The 22,831-nt window shown below is 41.0% G+C and overlaps 1 protein-coding gene across 2 annotated transcripts in view; it reads right to left on the bottom strand.

Moving 5' to 3' along the window:
- The window catches only part of kiaa1217 (KIAA1217 ortholog), a 117,879-nt gene extending 99,046 nt beyond the window's left edge, over window positions 1-18,833 (bottom strand). For both annotated transcript variants that reach the window (XM_008280803.1, XM_008280814.1), the window contains exon 1: window positions 18,574-18,833. In XM_008280803.1, coding sequence (XP_008279025.1) covers window positions 18,574-18,643 — 70 coding nt within the window. In that variant the 5' untranslated portion in view covers window positions 18,644-18,833. The remainder of the gene's footprint in view (window positions 1-18,573) is intronic.
- Window positions 18,834-22,831: the final 3,998 nt, after the last annotated feature.

Below are 22,831 nucleotides of genomic sequence, written 5' to 3'. Positions count from 1 at the left end.
ACCTAATTAAACAGCATGGCTGGATGTTTTAAAGCTGGCAACACTTCATTATCAAGTCTTCTGAGTACCGCACTTAAACTTTAGTGGACAATGCAGCAGTTTTAAGATAGTTTGAAACGTTCACTTCACACGATTTTGGCAAAAACATTCCACGTTTGTTCATTTTGGTGTCGGCGCGTAAGGATGTTCCCCACGTCTAAGATCTGGCAGCAAATACGTCGAAAATCATGTTGTTGAAGATGCAAATCGAGAGAGCCGAGAGGGCTGCATTTATTTTAGCATTAGAAGATGTTTAGAAGTGTTTAGTCTGCATGTGAATCTCGATTAACGCGAACCACATGGCGACGGGTAATAAAAGGATGCACTTTGCTTCGCTTCAATAAGTTTCTCATGAGAACAGAGCAAAAATAGACCTCCCCACAACGTCGAGAGAATGAAGAATTGGAGACCTATAACGATCCTTCAAATGTTATTAAAATCCATTTTTCCAAGCTTTGAGTTATTACGGCATCAAAAAGATGGACAAACATTGCAGAAAACCTAAACTCCTTGGCAGAGGCAATAAGCTGAGAGGGATGTTTTTGTTCGGGAAGACATGAATTTCAATTCTTGTATCAAGTGACTGTCAAATCCCAGACATTAGAGCGTCTTCAAACGCATCAATACCGAGTGTCTGCAAAATGCACTTTTCAAGCAACTGCAGTATCAAACAATTAGAATGTGGCTTTGGAAATAAACAAAGTGTGACGGATCGTCTGTCTCCAGTTTCCTGCAAACTGACAAGATTTACAGTTAACAGGCTAAAACTGGCAGAAATGGTGTACATTCCCCGTCTAAGTCATTCTGAAAATGAAAACTCTTCGGGGGAGCAAAGTCATTTCATTTCTGTGAGGTCATGTCTTTAGAAATAAGTAGAACCCTTTCTTAACGTGAAGCCGTGTGAGGATTATCGCAACAGATGCTCGAAATGAAAGTGTTTAAATCTTCTGAATCAAAATGTTCAGAGGCGACACAGCAGAACACGAATAAAGCGTCACTAACCCTGCAATTCTGTGTCATTGTGAATTCTGCCTCCCTATGTCCTGTCTCTGGGGCCCCCCTGTGGCCTTATGAGTCACTCCTGCTCCTCAGCCTCTATGGGCATCAACATGTGAGCGGTCACATGCTTCACAGAGAGAGAGAGAGAAAAAAAAAAAACAACCCCACACACACATTGTTTGGAAGCATCCAAACTTATATTTTCATCCCTTTACCCCAGAGGCATTAAACTCACAGCCTCGTCCATATCCTTTACGCCTCAGCATTTTAGGAGAGTTTAGCTTCTTATCTGGACAGCCTGTCAAGTGTGTTATTGGAGGAAAACTGAACGCTTCTGCCTGAAGTGTATAAAGAGGATATGGGGAGAGACAAACTACCTCCTCCATGCAGACTGATGTAAATAAGAGGCTTCTCCATTCTCTTTATGGCTTATTGATTTTTTGTTCAATGGCTGGCTGCCGACAGAGAAAGAGGGAGGGAGAGATAGAACGATAGACGGAGAGGAGTAGTTGCCGAATCCTGAAACAGCAGCATCTTTCTGAGAGCAGTGCGCACTGATAGCACTTTCTACTAAAAGCTCGAAAAAACAACTCAAAAAAAAAAGTATTTGCCTACGTGCAATCACACAAACACAATCTGAAAGGTGCATTATGATGAAACCGGAGCCCTTTTGAAAGAGAAAGAGAGGCTCTGTAGGACAATTATACTGTCAACATATAATGTTTTTGAGGGAAGCAGGAACAAAAATAGCCGAAGCCTCCCTTTCACATGCGGTGGGTGAACACAATGAATTTATTCACGTGTTGTGAGAACAATATTCTCGTATTACAGTGAAGGAATTAGAGGGATGGGGTTTCCAGAGTCAACTCAGAGGTGTTTTTGATTCAGCAGTCAAACACAAAGGCTGCTTTTGGCACAAACACGTAACCAAAACATTGAAATCAGTCCCAGAAACAGAAAAAGGTTAATACATTCAAATAAATTCTGGGGTCTTTCCATGCACGGGAAAGAGAAGGAGGTATCTTCTAAAATTCTGTAATTTCATCTTCCAGCTGCTCATCTTCAGCACGGCTTAATTGGATGTGAACACAAAAACAGAAACACATGAGAGCGCAATTCATGGAAGCCCGAAAGCACGCACACACACACACACACACACACGTCCTCATCATAAGGACCTGTTAGATCTTGTTGTTAGCATCATGTAAACAGCTTGAGGAGCTAAAGGAGCCTTTCAGTGAATCATATATTATTGAGGAGGAACGACGGTGCTTTCTGCAGCTGCGACCACAGTTTCTCTCGGCTTTTGGCCCTTTTTTACAAAACAGGATATATGATCAAGAATGTTCAGATATACAACATGAATTTCTGCATACACTCAAGTAAAATAAATACTTATCGTTGCACAGAATTCAGTGTTGATCTAATGTTAACGCAACTTATATGAACGGTGTCGTGTTCATGTTTGAACAGATCTACACTGTTAAACATCTTTTTAACTTTTGTTTTCATTTATTTTTAAAACAGATTTTGTTGAATTACAGATAATAACTACCAAAACTGCAGAAAAAAAGTATTAATTTGCACGTTAACCATACAAAAACAGGTCAAAACTGTAATTCATGTTCATATTAAAGCCATATTTTTACAGATGGTAATTTGTCCTTTTACAATGTTTGCTCATAAGATTGCAGATTTTTTTTTTACTGTATTTAAATCAGCAAAAACTTTTTCTTTTCTTTTTTTTTTTTTTTTTTTTTTTTTTTTTTTACAGATATTTGTCCTTATTTGAAATAAAAATCATGTCTATAAAGGATGGAAAATTGGAAATATTTTCTTTCATTATACTGATTTTCCTGTTTTGTTGTATTGCAGAAAATATCTAGTAAAATCACAGGAAAAAAAATTTACTTGCAAATACTTAAAATTAGTTTTACTGTCATTAAATCAGCTAACAAACATAATTATTTTTCAGATTTTTGCTGTTATTTTCAGTTTTTTTTTGTTTGTTTGTTTGTTTTACAGTGTATTCTATGATTTGAGCTGCTTGGTGACAAGGCAGAAATACTGAAATTCCTGACAAAATATTAAGAAGACAGCACATGTAATCATATTCATGACTAAACCATTTGAAACTAAAAGCTTAAAGGTGCAAAGAATGGAATGTGTTATCGTCGGCATTTTTCTTCTTTTCTTATGTTTTACCAAGCAGTGAGCTTTGACTAAAAACCTTCGGCCATTTATTTAACATTTGTTCCCTTCAACGTGAGAATTTTCAAGTATTTTCAGGGCAAGGCCAAACCAAATGTCTCCTCTTGTAATGTCAGAAATGCTCCATCCAGTGTGAAATATGCCGCTCGAGAATCTGCTCACTGAATGATATGAACTTTAATGTGGTCAAGCATAAATTCCTCCACAATTATTCAGGAGGTTTTTCAACCTGAAGTAAGTAATGTTTAATACTGATGACTCCCTCTCCACCATCACAGCTGTAGAGTAGCCAAATTTATGCTCACAACGGCTATTTCATTTGTGACCTTTAACATGTGAAAATGCCATTTTGTCTAAGCACTCTCTGGGGGATTGTGAATAATCTGTGTGGGTCTGTGTCTATATCTGCATGTGTGCATGTTTGTGCGTAAACATGCTTGCCAAGAAAGTAGATTTTCATTAGAGGTTTTCATGGCTTGAGTCTCTAAATCAAGCTGACAGCTTTCAAATGACCGATTATCGGCCCCATAATTTTGCATACTTTCGCTGGTGAATATCATTCCACTCAACGTCACATTTATAATCAGTCATTTCAATTATATCATACGTATAAATCACATGGAGCCGTACTATGTGGAATGGGTCAATTTAACAGTGGTTTTAAAAAAAGCTATAATTCAGGCTTGTATAAAACATTATATAGGTTTATTCAAAGTATGACGTCACCGCTAATGAATTCTGGATCACCACTTAAAGTAACAGGGCCTATTAAAAGCAGCAATTAATTTCAAAGCTCGGTTAATCTCTAAATCTTTATAACCTATCTCTGCACTGGCAACGCAGATTAGGCTAGCCGGCCATGGAGAGATCACTACAGATCTTCACTGACATCAAATTTCTTCCCTCCCTCATCGAGCATCTCTGCCCTCCTCTGCTGCAAAGCTAGGCGATCCGGCCAAGTGCTCAGATGGGAGGCGACATGTGAATACGAATGCTTTTTTAAACTCTAAATCATGCGTTTAAAACAAGTGACAGGACCCTGCAGTCTGGAGGGCTCGAAATGACTCGTAGAAAGGAGGTGGGGGAGGTCCAGCAAGCGCTAGAGAGAAAAATCGAGGCTGTATGTTTAAATAATAAATGCTTTTTTAGGGGAAACACACAATGCAGTGGTGACCATATTTCTAAATCAGCTTCTTTACAGTATGTGTGGGAGCTGATGTGTTAGCCCAGCTGGTTTGTCAGAGCATTTATTGCGAGATATTGAGGGTTGGAGATGCGAGAAAAGATCTGACACCGAGTACGCGTGTTTCTGTGTGAAGTTTCAGTATCAAATGTGCAACAGTGGAGGCAAAGCAACACATGAACTGCAGTGACAGCAAACACCAGCATCCGTGTCACAGGAAGTCCTCTGACGGTACACATTGATGCAGGTGGGCAGACGCGCATAAACACAGGCAGACGCGCACGGCCGCACAAACACACAAGGCCTCAGTCAGCAGCAGAGATCTGCTGAACCGACAGCACGGGCTCGGCCTGGCAAAACACAGGACAGAGATAAGCATCTGACGCGAAGGGACACAAAAGCGATGAAGACGGGAAGGGCGGCGCGCTTAGGGACCAAATACGGAGCTCGGAATAGGTGGGGTGTGTTGAAATGAATCGTGGTTAATAGGGCTTTTAATGATGGAGGTAAAGATGCAGGATTGGAGGAGCGATAAGGAAGGGGAGCAGTCATGTGAGATGTGAAGCTTTAAGGGTCTGGTCTCAAGACAAAAGATTCTGTAGCTCCACTTCTCCTCATTATGCTATGGCTGGAATCCTTCAGGAATAATGAGCGCCAAGTTTTATGGTTTTCCTCCGTGGTAATAATTTGAATTAACAGTCCGGTCCTCCAGCTAGAAATAGCATTGACTTGAGGCTAATTGTAATAAATTGCATAAAGAAATAGCTCCAAGTGACTGTTGACAGCTCAAACTATCGGAAACACTGCGGGATGAGTGTGTTCTCACGCTGCAACATGTGGCATTTATCTGCTCAGTCTTGGGACGTAAAAGACAGGGTTTCTGTAAATGTCACTCTCACAACCATTGACTGACATGAGTACAAGGTTCTCACTTGATAAGTGTCACTCACATCCTCCAAGGCTCGAAACAACTCCAAAGCGTAATGACACTACAGTGGGTCTTTGTTTCCCCGAGTTAATTCATCAAATGTGTCTTTCCAACAGGAAAAGGCAACATAACTAGAGCACTGGGACACACGTGTTTCTGATTGGCCTTCGTTTTCAGAGCTAAGGTCAGGGGTTAGTCAGGGCCCACCCCTCGCCTGACATCTGCCCCGACCCTTTGCCTTGCCGTGGGTTTGTGTACACACATGTTTCAGTGTTCGCGTCCAGTCCAGACCGAATCGGACCCCCCCCCCTTGGGTGTGTTTCCTGTGTCGCGTCACACTCAGTAAAAAACACCTCCCCGCTTCCCCAAGGTGCTGATGAAAGGACTTCAGAGGCCTGATTCATCTGGGCCAAGGCCTCCTTAATGAAATGATGAACTCACTCTGAGACGTAGAGACGCTCTGGGTGCCAGAGAGGCTGATTAAAGAAAAAGGGGGGAGGAAAAGGGAAGGCGAGGGAGAGAAATGTATAGAAGGGAGGAAAAAAAAAAAAAATCCTCCTCACTTGAGGTAGACCTGGGCTCTTCAATCTCTGCTGCTCCACTGCTCCAAGTGGAAGGAGGGGGAGGAAGGGGTGGGGAGGGAAGGGGAGCACTTCGGCCAAAAAAACCCCAGAGTTTGATCCTCATTAAGAAGCACAAAGAACATCAAAGACTAACCCCAAACCTCTATCAGTCAGGAGCACCCACAATCCCCATGATATTAAAACTCCTGGGCGCCATTCAGTGTCAAGTTCTGAGGCAGCTTCTGAGGATCTCCGGTGACTCAGGGGTTGGCGGGGTGGGGGGGGGACTTCAAGGTCCCCAAGGTCAGTGGAAAGTTTGAGTTAACTTTTCCTCACCTCAGTGACCGCCCACTGCTAGAAAAGCTTTCTGATGGCAGAAGAGAGCAGGAGACGATGATAACTAGCAGCTGTGGTTGATAACGCTAACCAGCAGCTGGGAGTACACTGTAAAACGCTGAAGGCGCAAATCTCCCTGCAGCCTTAAAACCGGACTGGTTTTATTCATCAATTGCTTCATCATGAGGCTGCTTTAACTTCACTGAATTTACAGTTGGCAATAAAAGACATTTGGTTCATCAACAACTGTTTATGCGAGAGTCGCCGGTCACCTCTGATTTCCTTTAACGTTATAATCTCACTTTGAAGCCGTATCAAGGTCACTTCTTCAAGTGCCACATAATCTTTACAGCTCTTTCAGTGCAGGTAATAGCTATTTTCATCCAGTGTTAGTGCTAATATAAAGGTAGAACATCTGAGGTGACTTTAAAAAAAAAAAAAGTTGCATGCATCGGGACTGACATGCATACTAATCATGCTGAGGTCTACTTTCATCTTTATCAAGGAAAAAAGAAAAAAGAAAAAAAAGACTCAGTTAATCCCAAAACAGTGCATAGCAGGAAATAAGCTACTCTGAGAATGTTTGAGAAACAGTTTGGTGAGTTTGTGTCAAATTATAGGAATAAATAACTATATGTTTTAAAATAAATGCATAAAAAAATGTTTGTTATTCACATATAATGAGTTAAAGAAGCTATAATTTGTGTTTCTGGCCACCTAGAGGCAACAGAAAAGGCTGCAAATACAAGTTTAACATAAAATTACTTCATGAAGCTGCTGTTAGCTACATTAAAGTTGCAAAAAAAAAGTTGTAAAAACCAAAACAATGAGCTGAATGACAATAAAAATGTTTGACACAATTGAGTTGGCTGATAATTCTCGAGGGTCTGATCTGTTGATGTCTTTCAAAATGAAACGATTGATCGGTGCAGCTTTAAAGAGAAAACATCAGTTAATTTAACTTAAAACAAAAACAGTTTTACAGTGGAGGGTGATCTAAGGGCTATTTCACTACGTAGAGCATTAAAAAAAAAAGAAGCTGGGAACTAGAAAAAAAAAAAACACAGACTAATAAGAAACAGAAATACCAAAAACATCAAGTAAATCACCTTTCAGCTTCCTGGAGTCACATTATTAAAGTCCTCCGCTCCCCCTGGACCGGCTGCGACTCTCGACTCGCCATATAAATGGACTCTTGCCCTTTTATTAAATGAGGTATGTACGAAACTATGAAAAGTGCACACCGCTTGGTTACATTTTAAAGAGAAGATAAATGCTGAGTATGCGTTCTGTCCTGGTGGTCCAAAAACTTCAAAATGTGCAGCTGGTCTGACTCAGATCACAACAACACAGAATGACTGAAAGCACTGCTTCTCTCACTGACAGAGCGCCCATCAAACACACACTTGAGCCCAAAAAGGAATCCCTAAATGCCAAAGACTGAGCAGATTCTTGCACGACGCTCATACACACAAATGCACAGATGCACCCACGCATCTGGGTGTCATTAACTAAAGATTACAAGCTGTTCTGCAGCGGCTACAAGTCAAATAGTGCCTAATAAAACACCATTCCAAATGCTGTATGAATATTTACAATAAGCAACAGTTCAAGCAAAGGACAGCAGACAATAGCAAGCAGTAATTCATACCACTTAACAATTAAAAGAAAAAAAAAAGACTGCATCATCAAGCTGTTGATTTATGTATTGTGCTCAAAAATTACAGGCAACATAAACAGCACAAATCCAAACAGAAGATTATCAAAAGAATCTCTCTGGCGGATCATCTGGAGGTCGGGAGCGGCGCAGCATTATCTGGGGCTGACTAACAGAGTGATTGACCGAGAGGAGCAGGGTAAAGGACCTCGCTAACCTTGCCAAAAGGTCTGATGATTGCTGCCCCCTCTTTAGACTCCAAGCCACGGCCATTAAATCTCTTACACAACTGCTGGCCTTTGCGTTGGCTCCTGACAGCCAAGTCGGCCTCATCCCGCCGCTCGGCTTCGCGTGCAGTACATAGCAGAGAGGCCGCGCATCGTACCCGATTGTTAAACATCTTTGGTCCACTAAAAGCAGCTGTAGGAGCTCTGATAAGCTAAAGTGAAAGGTGCGTTAAGCCGCGAAGGGGCTGGGGGGGGAAATTAGACAAAAAAATCATCATGGTAATAATCAATCATAACAAAGGATAAACTCAGCGGAGAGATTTGCATTCATTTTTCATTTCTAATTGGTAGCATTTCCACAAAAGAAGAGAAATTTCTCTAAGTGCCTTGTTCATTCTTTAAACCAAGAGGCTTGACCGCAACATAGAAAACGACTGGATTTAAATGTGGTAGGTGCTTCCATATAATAGAAAAGGCACTTAATTAAAAAAAAAGAAAAAAGAAAAATCTTTTGTCTTCAGATTAGAGTTCGGATCAAAGGATCAGCAGCCATTCGCTGATGCCAGCACCACACTTATTGGCATGCTGGTATTTCATAGACTTTCCAGGGAGTAAAGTGGATTAGCCCAACTTGACCTGAAAATTCACTGGAAGTGAAAGGAAGCCAAAGAATTTACTGCACAGAGTAATGCCTATATTCAATTCCTCATTCTCACATAGGGAATGTTGCTGATAAAGTTTTTTTTGAAGAAGTTTGCTGATAAAGCAATAGGTCGCTCCTTATACTGCCACTCATTATTCTCTCTTATCATCAGAAAGCGAAGAAGTTGCGACCAGCCGGAGGAGGATAATTGCGGTGTGACTGTAGCTGAAGGTGTTTCGAATCAGTTCTGGGGAGGGAAAAAGAAGTAGCTGCTCAAATGCGCTATAGGGTCGGCGCGGAACATCTCAGCACTTTTTTTTTTTTTTTGGGACGTATGTTTTCCTCCCACAGCCCCCTCGCTGTGACCGCACCCAATCAGTGGCGTCCCATCCACTTATAAACACCCACTTGTATCCTCGCACTAAACCTCCCATTTATCACATTGACAGGAGCGGCTTGTGGTTATTGACTGGGACTGGATTCTTTCCCCATCCGCCGAGCTCAGTTATCAAATTAGATACCGAAGCAAAATGTTTGGAATGTTAAATGAGTGGTGTCAGATGGCTTGTTTTTAGCTATGAGAGCATAAATTACATGTAATCAGGAGGGGGCTTATCAAATACAGCATGTTACTGAGAAACTGTGTTCAGGCTTGTGTGTGTGTGTGTGTGTGTGTGTGTGAGCAGTGTTTTTGGTTTCTCCTATACGTTCATCAGTTGTGTTGAAATATCTTGTCTGAGGTGTCTTAATTTGCACAGATCATGTGTCTGTATTTCCCACAGTGTATAATTTGGATGGTGAAACATCATATGGGCAAGACTCACACATGAACACAAAAACAATCACATATCCAGGCAGCTGTTGCGTAACTTAAAGGATGAGTTCAAGTTGCATTAAGATGAGTCATGCTTGAGTTTTGCCCCTGTTTCCAGACACTGTCATGCTAAGCTAACCAACTATAGCTTAATTTGCCCCACCTCTAACCATCTTCAATTTGACTAACTTTTTTTTAAAGTGTTGAATATTGATTGAGTTGATCATGTTTAAAATCTGGGGTCACTAGTTTTGAGTTAAATATTCTTAAAATGGGGTGGGGTCATGTCAATTTTTTCTCTGTTTTCTTCATGTCAATCTGTTGAAAGTGCCATAACTTGAGAAATAAAGTAGCTAGAGTCCTGACATTTGGTAGTCTCATTGATGTGTATGTATAGTCTTCAATGGTACAACCCTGCTTTGATGCTATAATATATACCAGGTATATGATGGTGCAAATTTGGTCAAAAAATGTCCATGATGTTTTTTTCTATTTCGATATACCACCAACCACAAACCTTTATTTTCCCCTAAGAGGCTGATATCCCCCCTGTGATTAGCACCAATAGGAGTTTTAAAAATGTTGAGTATGGTGCCAGTCAGAAGCATACTTCTTTTGCATTTAAAGCCAATGTCATGCATGCATTGAGCAGGTATGATGGTGAAACCACTCCAATAGTGTCCCAACTGGAAACGCTCTAAAATATTGTTACTGGGCGAAAAGAAAAAGCATGGTTTTTGAACGTATATTTCTGCAAACAATTTTATGAAAAGTAGTAGCATCAGCAATCACATGTATAAGTCAGGCATGTATATTTTTACTTGTTATAACTGTATTAGCAAAGAGTTAATCCCATAAAAACATGTGTTGGGAAAGATGAATTGAATTGAGGTAGAATGACATAAATATATACATAAATATTTGTGCAAGAAATTGAATAAGGCCCCGTTTACACATAGCAAAAACAGTGATATTTCAATGCGTCAGGGCCTTTGGTTTACACGTAAACGAAGCAACAAGTCACCGAAAACGATCGTATCTGAAAATTTCGGCCAAAGTGGAGATTTGGAAAAACTCCACCTTTATGTTTGCATGTAGACAGGAAGAGACGGAGTTTGACGTCACAGTATACGACAAAAGCATCATCAGCGTCATATGTGTGCGACCATGTTTACAGTTTGGCTGCTGTGATAGAAATGGATGCTGTTAAAGCAACAAAACAAGTGTTTTACTTGTTCTGTACTGCAACACGACATTTAGGAGAAGCTCCACTTCTCTGTCGATCCAAACAAACGACCCTCGCGTTCAAACGACCATTAATGTTGAAGTAACAGGAAGTAATTTGTGCCATCCCTGTTGTGTTATTTCCAGGATTCTGATTGGCTAGCATGGCTTTATGAGTCTCATTACACTGCCCCCTACAGGTTTGGCAGCTCACCTGTTTATGCAGGTTTGTGTAAACGAAGATTTTTTTTGAAAATGATCTGATGTGAACAATGTTATTTTTGAAAACGTAGATCAGTTTTTGTGTAAACGTGGCCTAAGTGTGTCTCTCAAAATGTGTAGTTTTCCTTTATCATGAGGCTGAATCTGTGTCTCTGTCTCCTACAATGATAACAATGATTTCTGCAGACACGGGGGTTCTTCGGTTGAAGCATTTGCTTGTGTTTGTCTGGGTCGACCTCTGCGGCAGCGATCCAGGAGCTTTGATTGATTTGTAAAGTCATTAAAATCACAGGTGGTAAATAAAAGACTCGATGTCGTCAGCATGCAGTTTAAAGATAAGCCTAAGATAAGCCTAATTATCAGGCACCCCCCCGCACCTTGAACACTCGCTTAATATTAAGCACAGCCTCGCTCACATAAACACTGACTCATTTTCTCCCCCTCCTCGTACCTATCTGATATTCTCCTTTGAACATGACCTGGCCGCGGCATCAAAGGAGAGGCTATTTGACTCCTCACTCATCTGTGTCCAAGTCAATTTTTTCTTCCCGTTGCTCCTTTTCTTTAAAAAAATAAAACAACAATGTCATCAGAGCTGGTATCATGCATCATTAGTGCTTGGGGGAGAGCATGCAGGGAATGTTATTACACCCTGTACCCCGACAGCACACAAATATAAGCAGACTGTCTCTAATCACCAATAAACAAGTGCAGATATTTCGAGAGAGCTGCTCCGAGTGGATGAATGACAACCGAGCGGAGAGCGGCGGAACCCTTCGGGAGTCGTGATTTTAACAGTATACATTCCCATCTGTGTGTTATCAGGCCTCAGATCCTTCCAGACTTAAGATGACAATAAACAAGATAGACGCGTTTGTTTACTCCTCAGCTGATTCAGCAAGCGACAAGAGAGCGGCGGCGGGAATGACGAGGAGTCCGCGGGCTGCGCGAAGGAGCTTTAAGTGCTTCGTGATGAAAGATCCTCGTGTCACTTGTTGCCGCCAAGCAGGTGAACTTCATTATCTATCCATCTTAGGTGTTGACTTCTTGCACTTGTATCTGCTGAAGTTCTGGGAGGGGGGAAGACTACATACTTCATCATGTTCTCTTCAGGAATGGACTCGTGAGGAGGACTCGTTAGAAAAAATAGAATTAAAAAAAAGGAAGAAAACATCTGGTTTCTCTCCATATAGCACCAGCATCCCACAGCTGGAGAGACAGACAAGTCGGGAGTGGGCGGATAATTCATTAGGCACGCAAAGTTTTATGATTCAAAGGCATTCAGTGAGACAGAGACAATAGCTCAAGTAGGAGTAATTTGAGCCACAATATACCATATACCGCGCATTAAGTTGCACTCTTCTCTATAAATCACTGTTATGTTTCATCTTTTTTTTGTTTAATCTTTTCAAAATATCATCTCCCTTTGACTTCATTTCTCAAGAATGACCTTTATCTTAACTTTGCTTCCTCACAAATACTTGATGATGGAACAAAATGTCACAAGTCAGGAAGTAGTATGCAGTGTTTTTTTTTTTTTTTTTTCAAGAATAGGCCAAAAGAGAAGCATAGTGCTTTCACTTTGTTGAGTAGAGCTGGGTATAGTGAATGACACAGCTGGAAAGACATGAAAAGGTCAGCAGAAAATGGATGAAATGTGAGAGTCCTGGAGATTAAATACACACAAATATATTTTAACCCTCCGAGCCCCGAGCAGTTTCTGTGCCTTTTTTCTTCACCCCTGTCACATTTTATCCACTGAGAGCTCATTTTTCACTGCAATATAAAGTCCTGCAACTCTATTGAAACGGCACAACCATGACTACAAGTAGAGAGAACTCAAAAATGGCTTCTGTGCACTATAACAAAGTTGTAATGCTACAAATCGTAGAACTTAAAGTGAACTGTAGTGGAATTTCTTTTCAAAAATTGACGAGACCTGGAATTGACATGTACAACTTTTTTCCCCAAGCAGCCACAGGTGGTACCAATATTGGGTGGCTCTACATACTAGACATATTTTTCTGATTACATTTTAATTTGTTTCCAGACTTGTCTATACTTGTCTATCTGCTTTGTGTACACACACAGCCTGCAGTTCAACCCAGTTCAGCTGAAAGGTGGCAGAATGTAGGTCATGTGATTGTTAGTCACAGCTGAGCCACTGACAGCTTCTCGGTTGTGTGTAGGAGTGCAGAATGTTTTAGATTTTTGACTGAATCTGGTTAAAGCAAAAGCTTTATTTTTGGCAGAATAAGGTGTTTATGATGATAAATCATGATTTCAAGCTTAGATTTGGTTAATTTTCTAAATAGAATTCCATGTCACACACGATTAGCTCAAGGATCATCAATCATCTGATAATACTTTGTGTTTTTTCTTCTTTTTTTTAAGTTTCTAGCTCTGACAAAATGTGTTATTTAGGATTTTTTTTTTTTAAGACCGGAGCTCTTGTTTGATATGCATTTTTTATTTCTAAAATAATGTTTTTTAAATAAAAAATATAAAGAAAATAAAAATAGATTTAAAAATATTTTAAACAAAGAAAATTAATAACAACAATAAAATAATAATAATAATTATAAAAATATAAATTACTGTGGTAATATAACCCAAAATGTGATGTCCTCGCATGTGGACTCCAGGTCTTAAGAGGTTAAAAGTAGCACGTCTCTAAAATCTGCTCGTCAGTTCTGAGGTTCAGAAGGTTAAAACAGTATATTAAGTCTTTCTGATATGTCTATTATCCTTTAGATGTTGTTTTTTCCACCATAAATGGCTTTTTCAGCCCAATGAATATATTATATATAACAATGAATAATAATGAACCCAACACTGACTTCAGTAAGAGCTGAAAAAAGTTAACGCTTCAGTTTTGTCACAACTAAACCTTTTGCACACAGACGATAATTCAAAAGTATGCTGGCAACAAATAACAAAGTGGAAATCAAGTCAAGGTTACTGGCTTTTATCGGAGCGAGACATCCCCAGTTAAAGCTGGAAAAACAACAGCATATTACTCTCGGGCAGATAAGGCCACAATGTACCCTTAAATCTTTCTGTTTTACACTCTAAGGGGACTTCAGATCCCTTAAGGGACGTGCTTTTAATCCACCGTGAAAACAGCTGTTTAGCATCTCAGGGGCTCGGCTATTTCGAGAGGGATCATCGCGAGCGCCTCTCAAATGCGATCAGCCGACTACACGCGGCATTTCACACCTTCCCCCTTTAGTCAACAGCAAGTCACTAAGAGATGACATTAATAATCGTGAGTGAACTATCTATAGAAAATACGTCTGAGGAAATTAAAGCTATGCCTCATCCTCACCTTCACGTCTTTTTGATTTGTTTTCACAGAGAATTATAAGCTGCAGAGACATCATCCCCCCCACCCCACCCCACCCCACCCTCGCTTTCCAAAGCTTGACGCTGGCACAGACACCATCTGCATTCCTGAGCTGGTAAAGAAGCACATTCTGTGATTATCATTCTGACACAGCGTTTGCCATATTCCCCAGACAGCCACATAGGGACCAAGACTGTGATAACATGCAGCCATGTTGACTGTTCGTCCAGGACGTCCTGACAAAGAAACAGCGATAAGCGAATACAACATGTTTCAACGGGAGAAAAGCTAAAAAAAAATAATCCAGAGTTAATCATAATGGGTTAATGGAGTCGGTGCCTGATCTGCTCTTTGTTATGACTGAATGTTTGTTGGTTCATTTGCTTTGACCCTCTTCTTTGACACGGTCAGATAACAACTCATCACATATTCAAAGATAACTGCACGGCCTGTTATTGTAAAACCTACAAGCTCCGACATGGTGCTGCATTTGAATATGTAAATGCTGGTTACACCACAGTAAATTAAGTTCCTGCTGTGTTAATTTAAAGCTGCAATCTGGAACTTTTCACATATTCTAGCCGCAGAAAAGATTCAGTGCAGCAAGTTGTTTTACGCTGTTGTTCGCATGGAGGGATCTTCACTATGATAAATGCACTGATTTTATTCACTGTATGTGGCGCTGGTGGATAATAAAAGCAGACAAACTGTAGTTAATGGAGCCAAGGCTGGTGGAGAAAGAACAATACGGATTAACAGAACTTTGCACAAGAGAGCAAACCATGCGAAGATCTACCAGACAATCAAAACCGCATATCTCTCTCTCGAGAAACTGTTGACATAGTCTTCAAATATTTTTGGAAACCTGAGGAGTTGGACACTATGGCTCAGAGTGCAGCTGTTCGGTATGTAAACGGGCTTAATGAAAGACACATCGCTCGCTGAATGAGCGGCTCCGCGATCAGGCCTTCTCAAAGCAAAGATAAGTCCCCAAATCCAACGAAACACATGCTGACCACACACACACAAAAGAGATCAAACAGTAATTATGATGATATTTAAATCTAAAAGACACTAATGATAATGGGAATGCCTGCGAGTCTATTGGTGTTAACAACATACCGCACCATGAGGACATCTGCAACTACTTCCACACTGTAAACGCTAACTCGCTTGCTCACTCTACTTAAAGGTTTATTGGAAACACCTTGCAGAGAAAACTTTAAAAGGTCACGCCAGTCCATGAACATTACAGTTTTGATTGTAACTGCTTCACGTGGCCCTAATCTGACTGAAAATGTGTTTGTCGTGCACATAGTTTTATCTAGTTTTTACCAATGTTTATTAAATCATGTGTGCGAGAAAAAAAAACTTTGGTAGAAAGACTGCAAATTGTCTCAGTTTTTAACATTTGTAAAGTGAGCAAAGAGTATTCATCTTCACCTCAAAAATGATAACCTGTTGACTTTACATTAAAAAATATCACGAGCTCACAATGGGAATGTGTGTTTGAGTCGAGTAGACGTCACATTTTTGCGTCATTTTGACAGTTCTGATTATTTATGTAGACTCTGCGCTAAAATATTTCTTCACGGATTAGTTGGAATTGGCTCCTTCCTAGGAAAGTGTGACTCTGAAACTCCCAACGTGACAACAGTGAAATGGAAACCTGGTGAAACAGAGCAGGAACACAGGAGAAGCAACCCCTCTGAAGGTAATCCAGACCAGTCAAATGAGTCGATTAATCTCTGTATGGTTTGGTTTTGTCCCTGAAACAGCCACAATAAAGAACTATGGGCCAACCTGTTTGACCACATCCACACAAATTCAGATAAAACAAGTCCGTTGCCTTTGATACATACAAACAGAGCTCATATTTTCCAACATGATCTCCAGAATGGATGACTTTTGAAACAACTTACATCCAGCTGTGATGCTTTCACAGATTAGTTCGCACATCTGCGAGGTGTGTCAGAAAAGAACTGGTGTAACAAAAGATATATTTCAAACTCAAACTACAAACTACGAGTTTTCCCCTTCAGGCAATCAACCAGCACGTCTACAAAGAGATCCTGCAGCGTTTGCTACGATCAGAAGAGGCGAGAGTTGTGGCAGGATAGGTCGTGGCTGCTTCACCATGACAACGCGCCTGCTCACAATGCCCTGAGCATCCCACAGTTCCTGGCTGAGAAGAACATCACCGTGCTGGAGCAACCTCCCTACTCACCCCACCTGGCTCTGCGGTTTTTCTCCTCTTCCCCAAGCTCAAGGGGGTCATCAAGGGGACCCGTTTTGAAGACGTGGACGACATCAAGATGGCTGTGATGACGGAGAATCCTAGAAGAATCCTTCCAGGAGTGCATGGCAGCGTGGCAGAGAAGTGTGTTAGACTCCAGGGGCATTAGGGGAAAACTTGTAGTTTGGATTTGAAATATACCTTTTGCGACACCAATTCTGGAAATTTTCTGACATACCTTGAATGTTGCGTTAACTAAATGGCTAGGTATGGCAGTTCCACATGCCTTCTCTCCTTCTCTAGAGATTCAAGTACATTTGTTAACACGTTTACCCAAAACTCTCATTCGTTTGCTGCAGTTTCTTGCTATCATGAGCTGCCGTTACCACCAAGGTTGAATAAGCAACAACAACAAAAGCAAACCCAATCAAGATAAAATAACTCCATAAGAATGACGTCATACCCATGATTGGAGGCATAAGTCCAGGGCAGAAACACAACGTCAAACACACTGTCTGCTTTAACTCATGTAAAACTGTGCAGCACAAAAACAACAGTGCTGCCTGAGCTCCAGCAATGCGAGTTGATAAACTCACATCTGCTGTACTGCTCCCTCCGTGTGACGCCAAGATCATTAGCTGTTACAGCAGTTGGAAAATGAATGGGGTGATGGATGAGCTATTGTTCTGCTGCTATGCAGGTGCTTTTTTGGGGGAGGATATTGCAAATTCAGTAAGTGAATGAGCGTTAACGCTTCAGACGCTAAGTTCACCGGCTGGGCCCTGAACCATAAATGCTTGTGAGACAGTTCGTGCGATTGTGGCATGTTGTGCGAGTGTGTACATCAGAGGGACAGAAAGAGAAGAGATTGAAACTTGACCCCACTGTCACCTGCCTCCGAGCAGCAGGGGGAGAAAAAAGAACGGAGGGGCTGAGTCAGAATGTGCGGTTTGCTGCTGAAGCTGCTGTTGTGTCCTTTTCCACACATCAACCCTGCATACAATGTGAGCTTAACCTGCACACAACATCAGCACTTCCCACCCTGCTGTCCACATGCATGTTCCCCACTTACTACGACAAAACACACACACACACACACACACACACACAAAACAGCAAGTAAAGCCGCCATCACATGTGCCGTCATAGAGTGTGCTATGGATGCACCCTTCTGGAGGGCTTTGCAGCAAACTGGCAATTTTCCATTGCGTCCTCGCTCACGTGTCCCGTCACTCAACCTGTCACCATGGAGATGAGCTCGGTTTGCCTGTGTCTCATGCTTTAGTGCAAACACTGCAACACACAGCAGCAGAGAGGCGGCCAACGCTGTGGCACCTCACGTGCAATCGCAAGGCGCATCTTGAACTCACCCACTTGAGCAATAAAAGCACAAAAATCCCCGAGCACCCCCCCTTTTTTTGTTGTTGTCAGTAGCCGTTAATGTGCGGGATGATGATGATGCAGTGAAGCTGTCACTAAATGCACCTCAAGGTGAGCATCACCTTACTTAAGACAGAGCGTGAGAAGTGTTGCAGGAGACCTGAGGAGAAAAAGTTAGTGGGAAAGGGCAACTGCCACTTCACATGAGCGTATTAAACAGAGACTGAATGAGATCGCAGCGCTGATAGGCCAGGTGGAGTGGATCACAGGTGAGAGGTCAAAGAAAATAAGAAATATGTCTCCTAAGTAAGGCAGAAGTTAACAGTAATAAAACCTACAGTTGTGCAGCAGGGGCTTTCCCAGTTGAGTGCATTTTGGCTGTGAGAGAAGCTTCTTCTTGCATGCATGGAGGAAGAAAAATGCTTCTACTATGTGAAAGTGGCAGTAAAGCAGTGAGGCTGCAGCAAAATAACTTGAAAAACTTCCAGCACAAATTGGTGAAATGAAGGTCAGCAGGAGATGATGGAGGAGATCAATCGTGTCTTTTTTTTTTTTTTTTACTCACTGTGAAATTTGGGACTCCCTCTGTGATCACTGGCAGGGAGGTCTGCGAACTGCACCCGGTGTCCCGACATGTTCCGATATCCACCTTCCTCAGGTCACACGACACACACACACACACAATAGAACCCCAGCTCTTCTCCGGGCTGTTTCCAAAGTATCCCGGTAACTTCCGAGCCACTGGGGGGGTAGGAAAGAGAGGGAGGTTGGACGCGATGGTCCGTTAATGTTGCCGGGGAATCTTCAGACTCCACACCGGAGGAGGAAGAGGAGGAGGAGGAGGAGGAAGAGGAGGAGGAGGAGGACTCTGTGTGCGCTGACTGTGTGCCAGTACTGCGGTGGAGCAGCGGTCCACTCTCACCTGCCCTCCGCTCCGTGATCCACGACCTTTTTACGCGCCACACCAGAAACACTTGGTGCGCGTAAGAGTCTCCTCCCGCATTCCAAAAAAAAAAAAAAAAAAGATAAAACTTTTTTCCCCTTTAAATGTCTGCAGCGTTACATCATCACAGTAAAGCTTTCGGGGAAAAAATATTCATCATAAGCCCATCATAAAGTTGAAGCAGGACGCAGCGAATATACAGATGTTACGTGAACGCATCCTAATATTTACGCTCTTTTACATGTTTGTGCTGAAACTTAATTTGTGAGTCTAATAGATTATTTTTAATCATCTAAAACTTTCAACTTCCATTTCCAATCCCATAATCCGGAGATATTTTGCTTTCTGACAGCCTGATTCGCTGCAGAAGGAGCGATAATAATCACACTTCATAGGTGGTTTAGTTTGGAAAAAGTGATACCTTCAGGCCACTAACTTTGTCTGAGCATATGGGGGCCTGCAATGCCACCTAATGGAAGGAAAGTGTAGCATTTATGAGCAGGCTGGCAGTCTGCATGAAACCAGAAAACAGGGGGTGGACAAAATACTGTGAACAATGTTTTGCTGTCTGGTGAAAATTACAGTTTCAGAAATGGCAAATGCAGAACAGAAGTCAGAGCTGGATCAGGTCTAGGGGCCAGATGTGTGCCAACGCAAACTCATTTGGAGTTATGTGCTTTTGAATTTGCGTGGGAATTTGGATTCTGGTTTTCAGCGAGGATCAAATCCAGTTTTAGAGCAACAGAATTTAGTTTCATACTGTTGCATCCAGTTTCAAGATTACTTCTAATAAATCTTAATTCAAATAATATGATTGAAACTCAAATTTTGAGTTCAGTTATTCAAGTTGAACATGACAAAGTCAAACATAAACCATTCCTCAGTGACAAGGTGTCAAAAAAGAAGCTCTTAGTAACCTGGAAAACTACTCTCAGACAAATAATGGTTCTTAAATCGCTCTTCAAACACCATCACCAGCTTTATTTAGTGAAATGTTCTTCACATACTGTGTGTGGTTCATTAAAGTCATAAAGGTTCAACTGATAATTGTTTTTATCACTGGTAAATGCACAATACATTTAACTTCAGTTTTCACTGTGACAGTTCTATATTATCCTCTTCTAAATAATGTATGTATTTCATCTAATACAGTAGTTTTAATGCACATGTTTATGTCTGGCATCTTGTAATATGTTGTTCTGTCTGACCAACAGTCCAGAACCCAATAAATTACATGTATTATAATGAAAGACAGAGAAATGCTGCAAATTCCTACATTTGCTTTTTATTTTTGGCATAAAAGTTGGCAAAAGTGATTATCATGTCATATCATCAAAATGGTTCCTTAAAGAATCTATTTTAGCTAAAGTTCTTTATAGCAATGTTTCCTGTGCCTAAAAGAGACATTTTTGTGTGTTTTTGAAGCACCTTTGGGGGTTCTTTAATGAACCTCCTGCTACAAGGTTGTAAAAATGGTTCCTCCATGGCATCACTGCAAAGAACCATGTTTGGTTCCAGTTAGCACCTTTATTTTTCTGAGTGTCGGCCTACTGCTGGTGACTTCTTATGCAATTCTCTTTGATTCTTGTTTATCCTAAGAGAGAGAATTTGCTCCCTCATTTTTTTTTCTGTCCTTAGGCTACATTTTATAACACAGATGAGTTTTGGGCCAAAAATGTCTTAATGATCCATCCATCCATTATCTATACACCGCTTAATCCTCACTAAGGTCGCGGGGGGGCTGGAGTCTATCCCAGCTGACTCAGGGTGAAGGCAGGGGACACCCTGGACAGGTCGCCAGTCTATCACAGGGCTACACTTAGAGACAGACAACCAAGCACACTCACATTCACACCTACGGACAATTTAGAATCAGCAATTAACCTCAACATGTTTTTGGACTGTGTGGGAGGAAGCTGGAGAACCCGGAGAGAACCCACGCTGCACGGGGAGAACATGCAAACTCCACGCAGAAAGATCCCAGGTGTCCTCTGCCCTAATAATTACTAAACAAAACAAGTTTATGAGTTGTTGTTTTTTGTGTGATATATTGTCTTGGCCCAATTCTGAACATGATAACTTTTAGATAGATTTTCTAAATGTTCTGTATTTATTTGACTCTCCATCATTTATTACAAAATGCAGCAACTTTTCCTCCTGAGGTCCACAGAAGTAAACATCAAAACTGTAGCTTACAGCACATCATAGGACAAAAAAGTCAATAATGTAATCAAATCCAAGGCAGAAGAAAAAGACAAGAAATAAATCATATTAAAACCAGTAATAATCACATAAACTATGACTACAAGTACTTACACTTTGTCTTGAATTCAAACTGGACTTAAATACAGTATAAATACTGAAAGAAGGTTCTGGTTTGTGCTATTTTGGGTTTCTTGAAACTCTTCGTTTTCAAAAAACTACCTAATTTCTTCATTGTGTAATGTGAGAGGGCAACCCATTCCATATTTCAATCCCTTTGTGACAAACAGTGCATTGTCTTGTGTTACTTTTTGAGATGCAAAGTGAAAAACAATCCTTTGATGCATGTCTGGTACTAAAGCCCAGAACATGTGGGATCTAAGACAAAGTAACACTTCTTTAAAACACAGCAGGGAAACAACAATGTCCCGTTCCTCGCCAGTGGCCGAATAAGCTTGTGTGCATTCTCATGGAGCGAGTGGTGCAGCTCTAATCTGGAATAATTGTCGTTTTTATGTGAAGCACATGACCACACTACGGGACAGCGATCCAAATGAATAAAGAACTAATGTTTGAACAATTTGAGGAATGCATTGTTTGCAGCGGAAAACTTTGGCACATCTCCTGATGTCTGCCAGACTTTTAACCATGTTAGGACACTCTTTTTAAAATCTGCTCCCACCACTTCAATCTGGTGTTCCAATGTCACTCCAAGAATTTTGATTTCCTCAATTTGGTCAACAGGCAGTCTGTTTGCAGACAAGTTTAACCGCCGCTGGTATTTAAGTGCACGGTTGGATCCAAACACAACATGAACCAACTCGCAAAACAGATTTTTGTTTTACTTATTCATTCCCAAACAGCACCACAATAACATACACATTATTTTCTATTGAGATAAATAACTGTTAATCCAGCGTGTACCTACTAGTAATTTATGATTCAGTATCTAAAAGGTGAATTAAAATGTAGCAACACTGCTGCTGATGATTTATCATGTTTCATTTGTGTTAATGCTGTTGTGCTATTTTACAGTTTTCTCACAGTACAGTTTCCTCAGTACAAGGAGAAAGAAGAAAACCTGTACACTGTGCAGTATGGTATGGAGGAAATCAAGCAGAATAAATCCACCATTTACAGTCACAATGCACTTTTTTTGGCTGAACTTCACCAGTTCCTTTCAACTCACTTTAGCTTTGACACAAACAAGTCCCCCGAGCTCTGTGTACCGAGACCATGGTCACTTAATGCACCGAGTTCTGCAGTCCGACCTGAACGACAAGCTGCAGGGTCGACGCATGTATAAAAAAAAAACTCCAAACATCGCTTTTCACTTTGGGACACCAGCGAGTGGAGGACGAGAGCACATCACTTTATCTGGACGGCCATGAAGGAATTTAACAGATGGACTCCACTAGAGCCTTGCACAATAAAATGACGTATGTGACCTTATCGCTGTAGAAACGAAGAGTTCATTTGCAAAAACAGATCAGTCCATTTTTGTAGATTGTCAGAAAACTTATATTTTTGTTGTTTGCTTGAGATAATATCAATTAAACTGAAGTAGATTTGACTCAGTAGAAATGACAAAAATAGATCATTTAAGTTTGATATTGTCTCCGGTAGATGATGGAAAAGTGGGTTTTCTGAAGGTTTGTGAAGATGGAGTTATCTGTTT

The sequence above is a fragment of the Stegastes partitus genome, unplaced genomic scaffold (genome assembly GCF_000690725.1).
Source record: "Stegastes partitus isolate 25-593 unplaced genomic scaffold, Stegastes_partitus-1.0.2 Scaffold210, whole genome shotgun sequence".
Lineage (NCBI taxonomy): Eukaryota > Metazoa > Chordata > Actinopteri > Pomacentridae > Stegastes > Stegastes partitus.
This window is presented reverse-complemented; position numbering and strand designations above follow the sequence as displayed.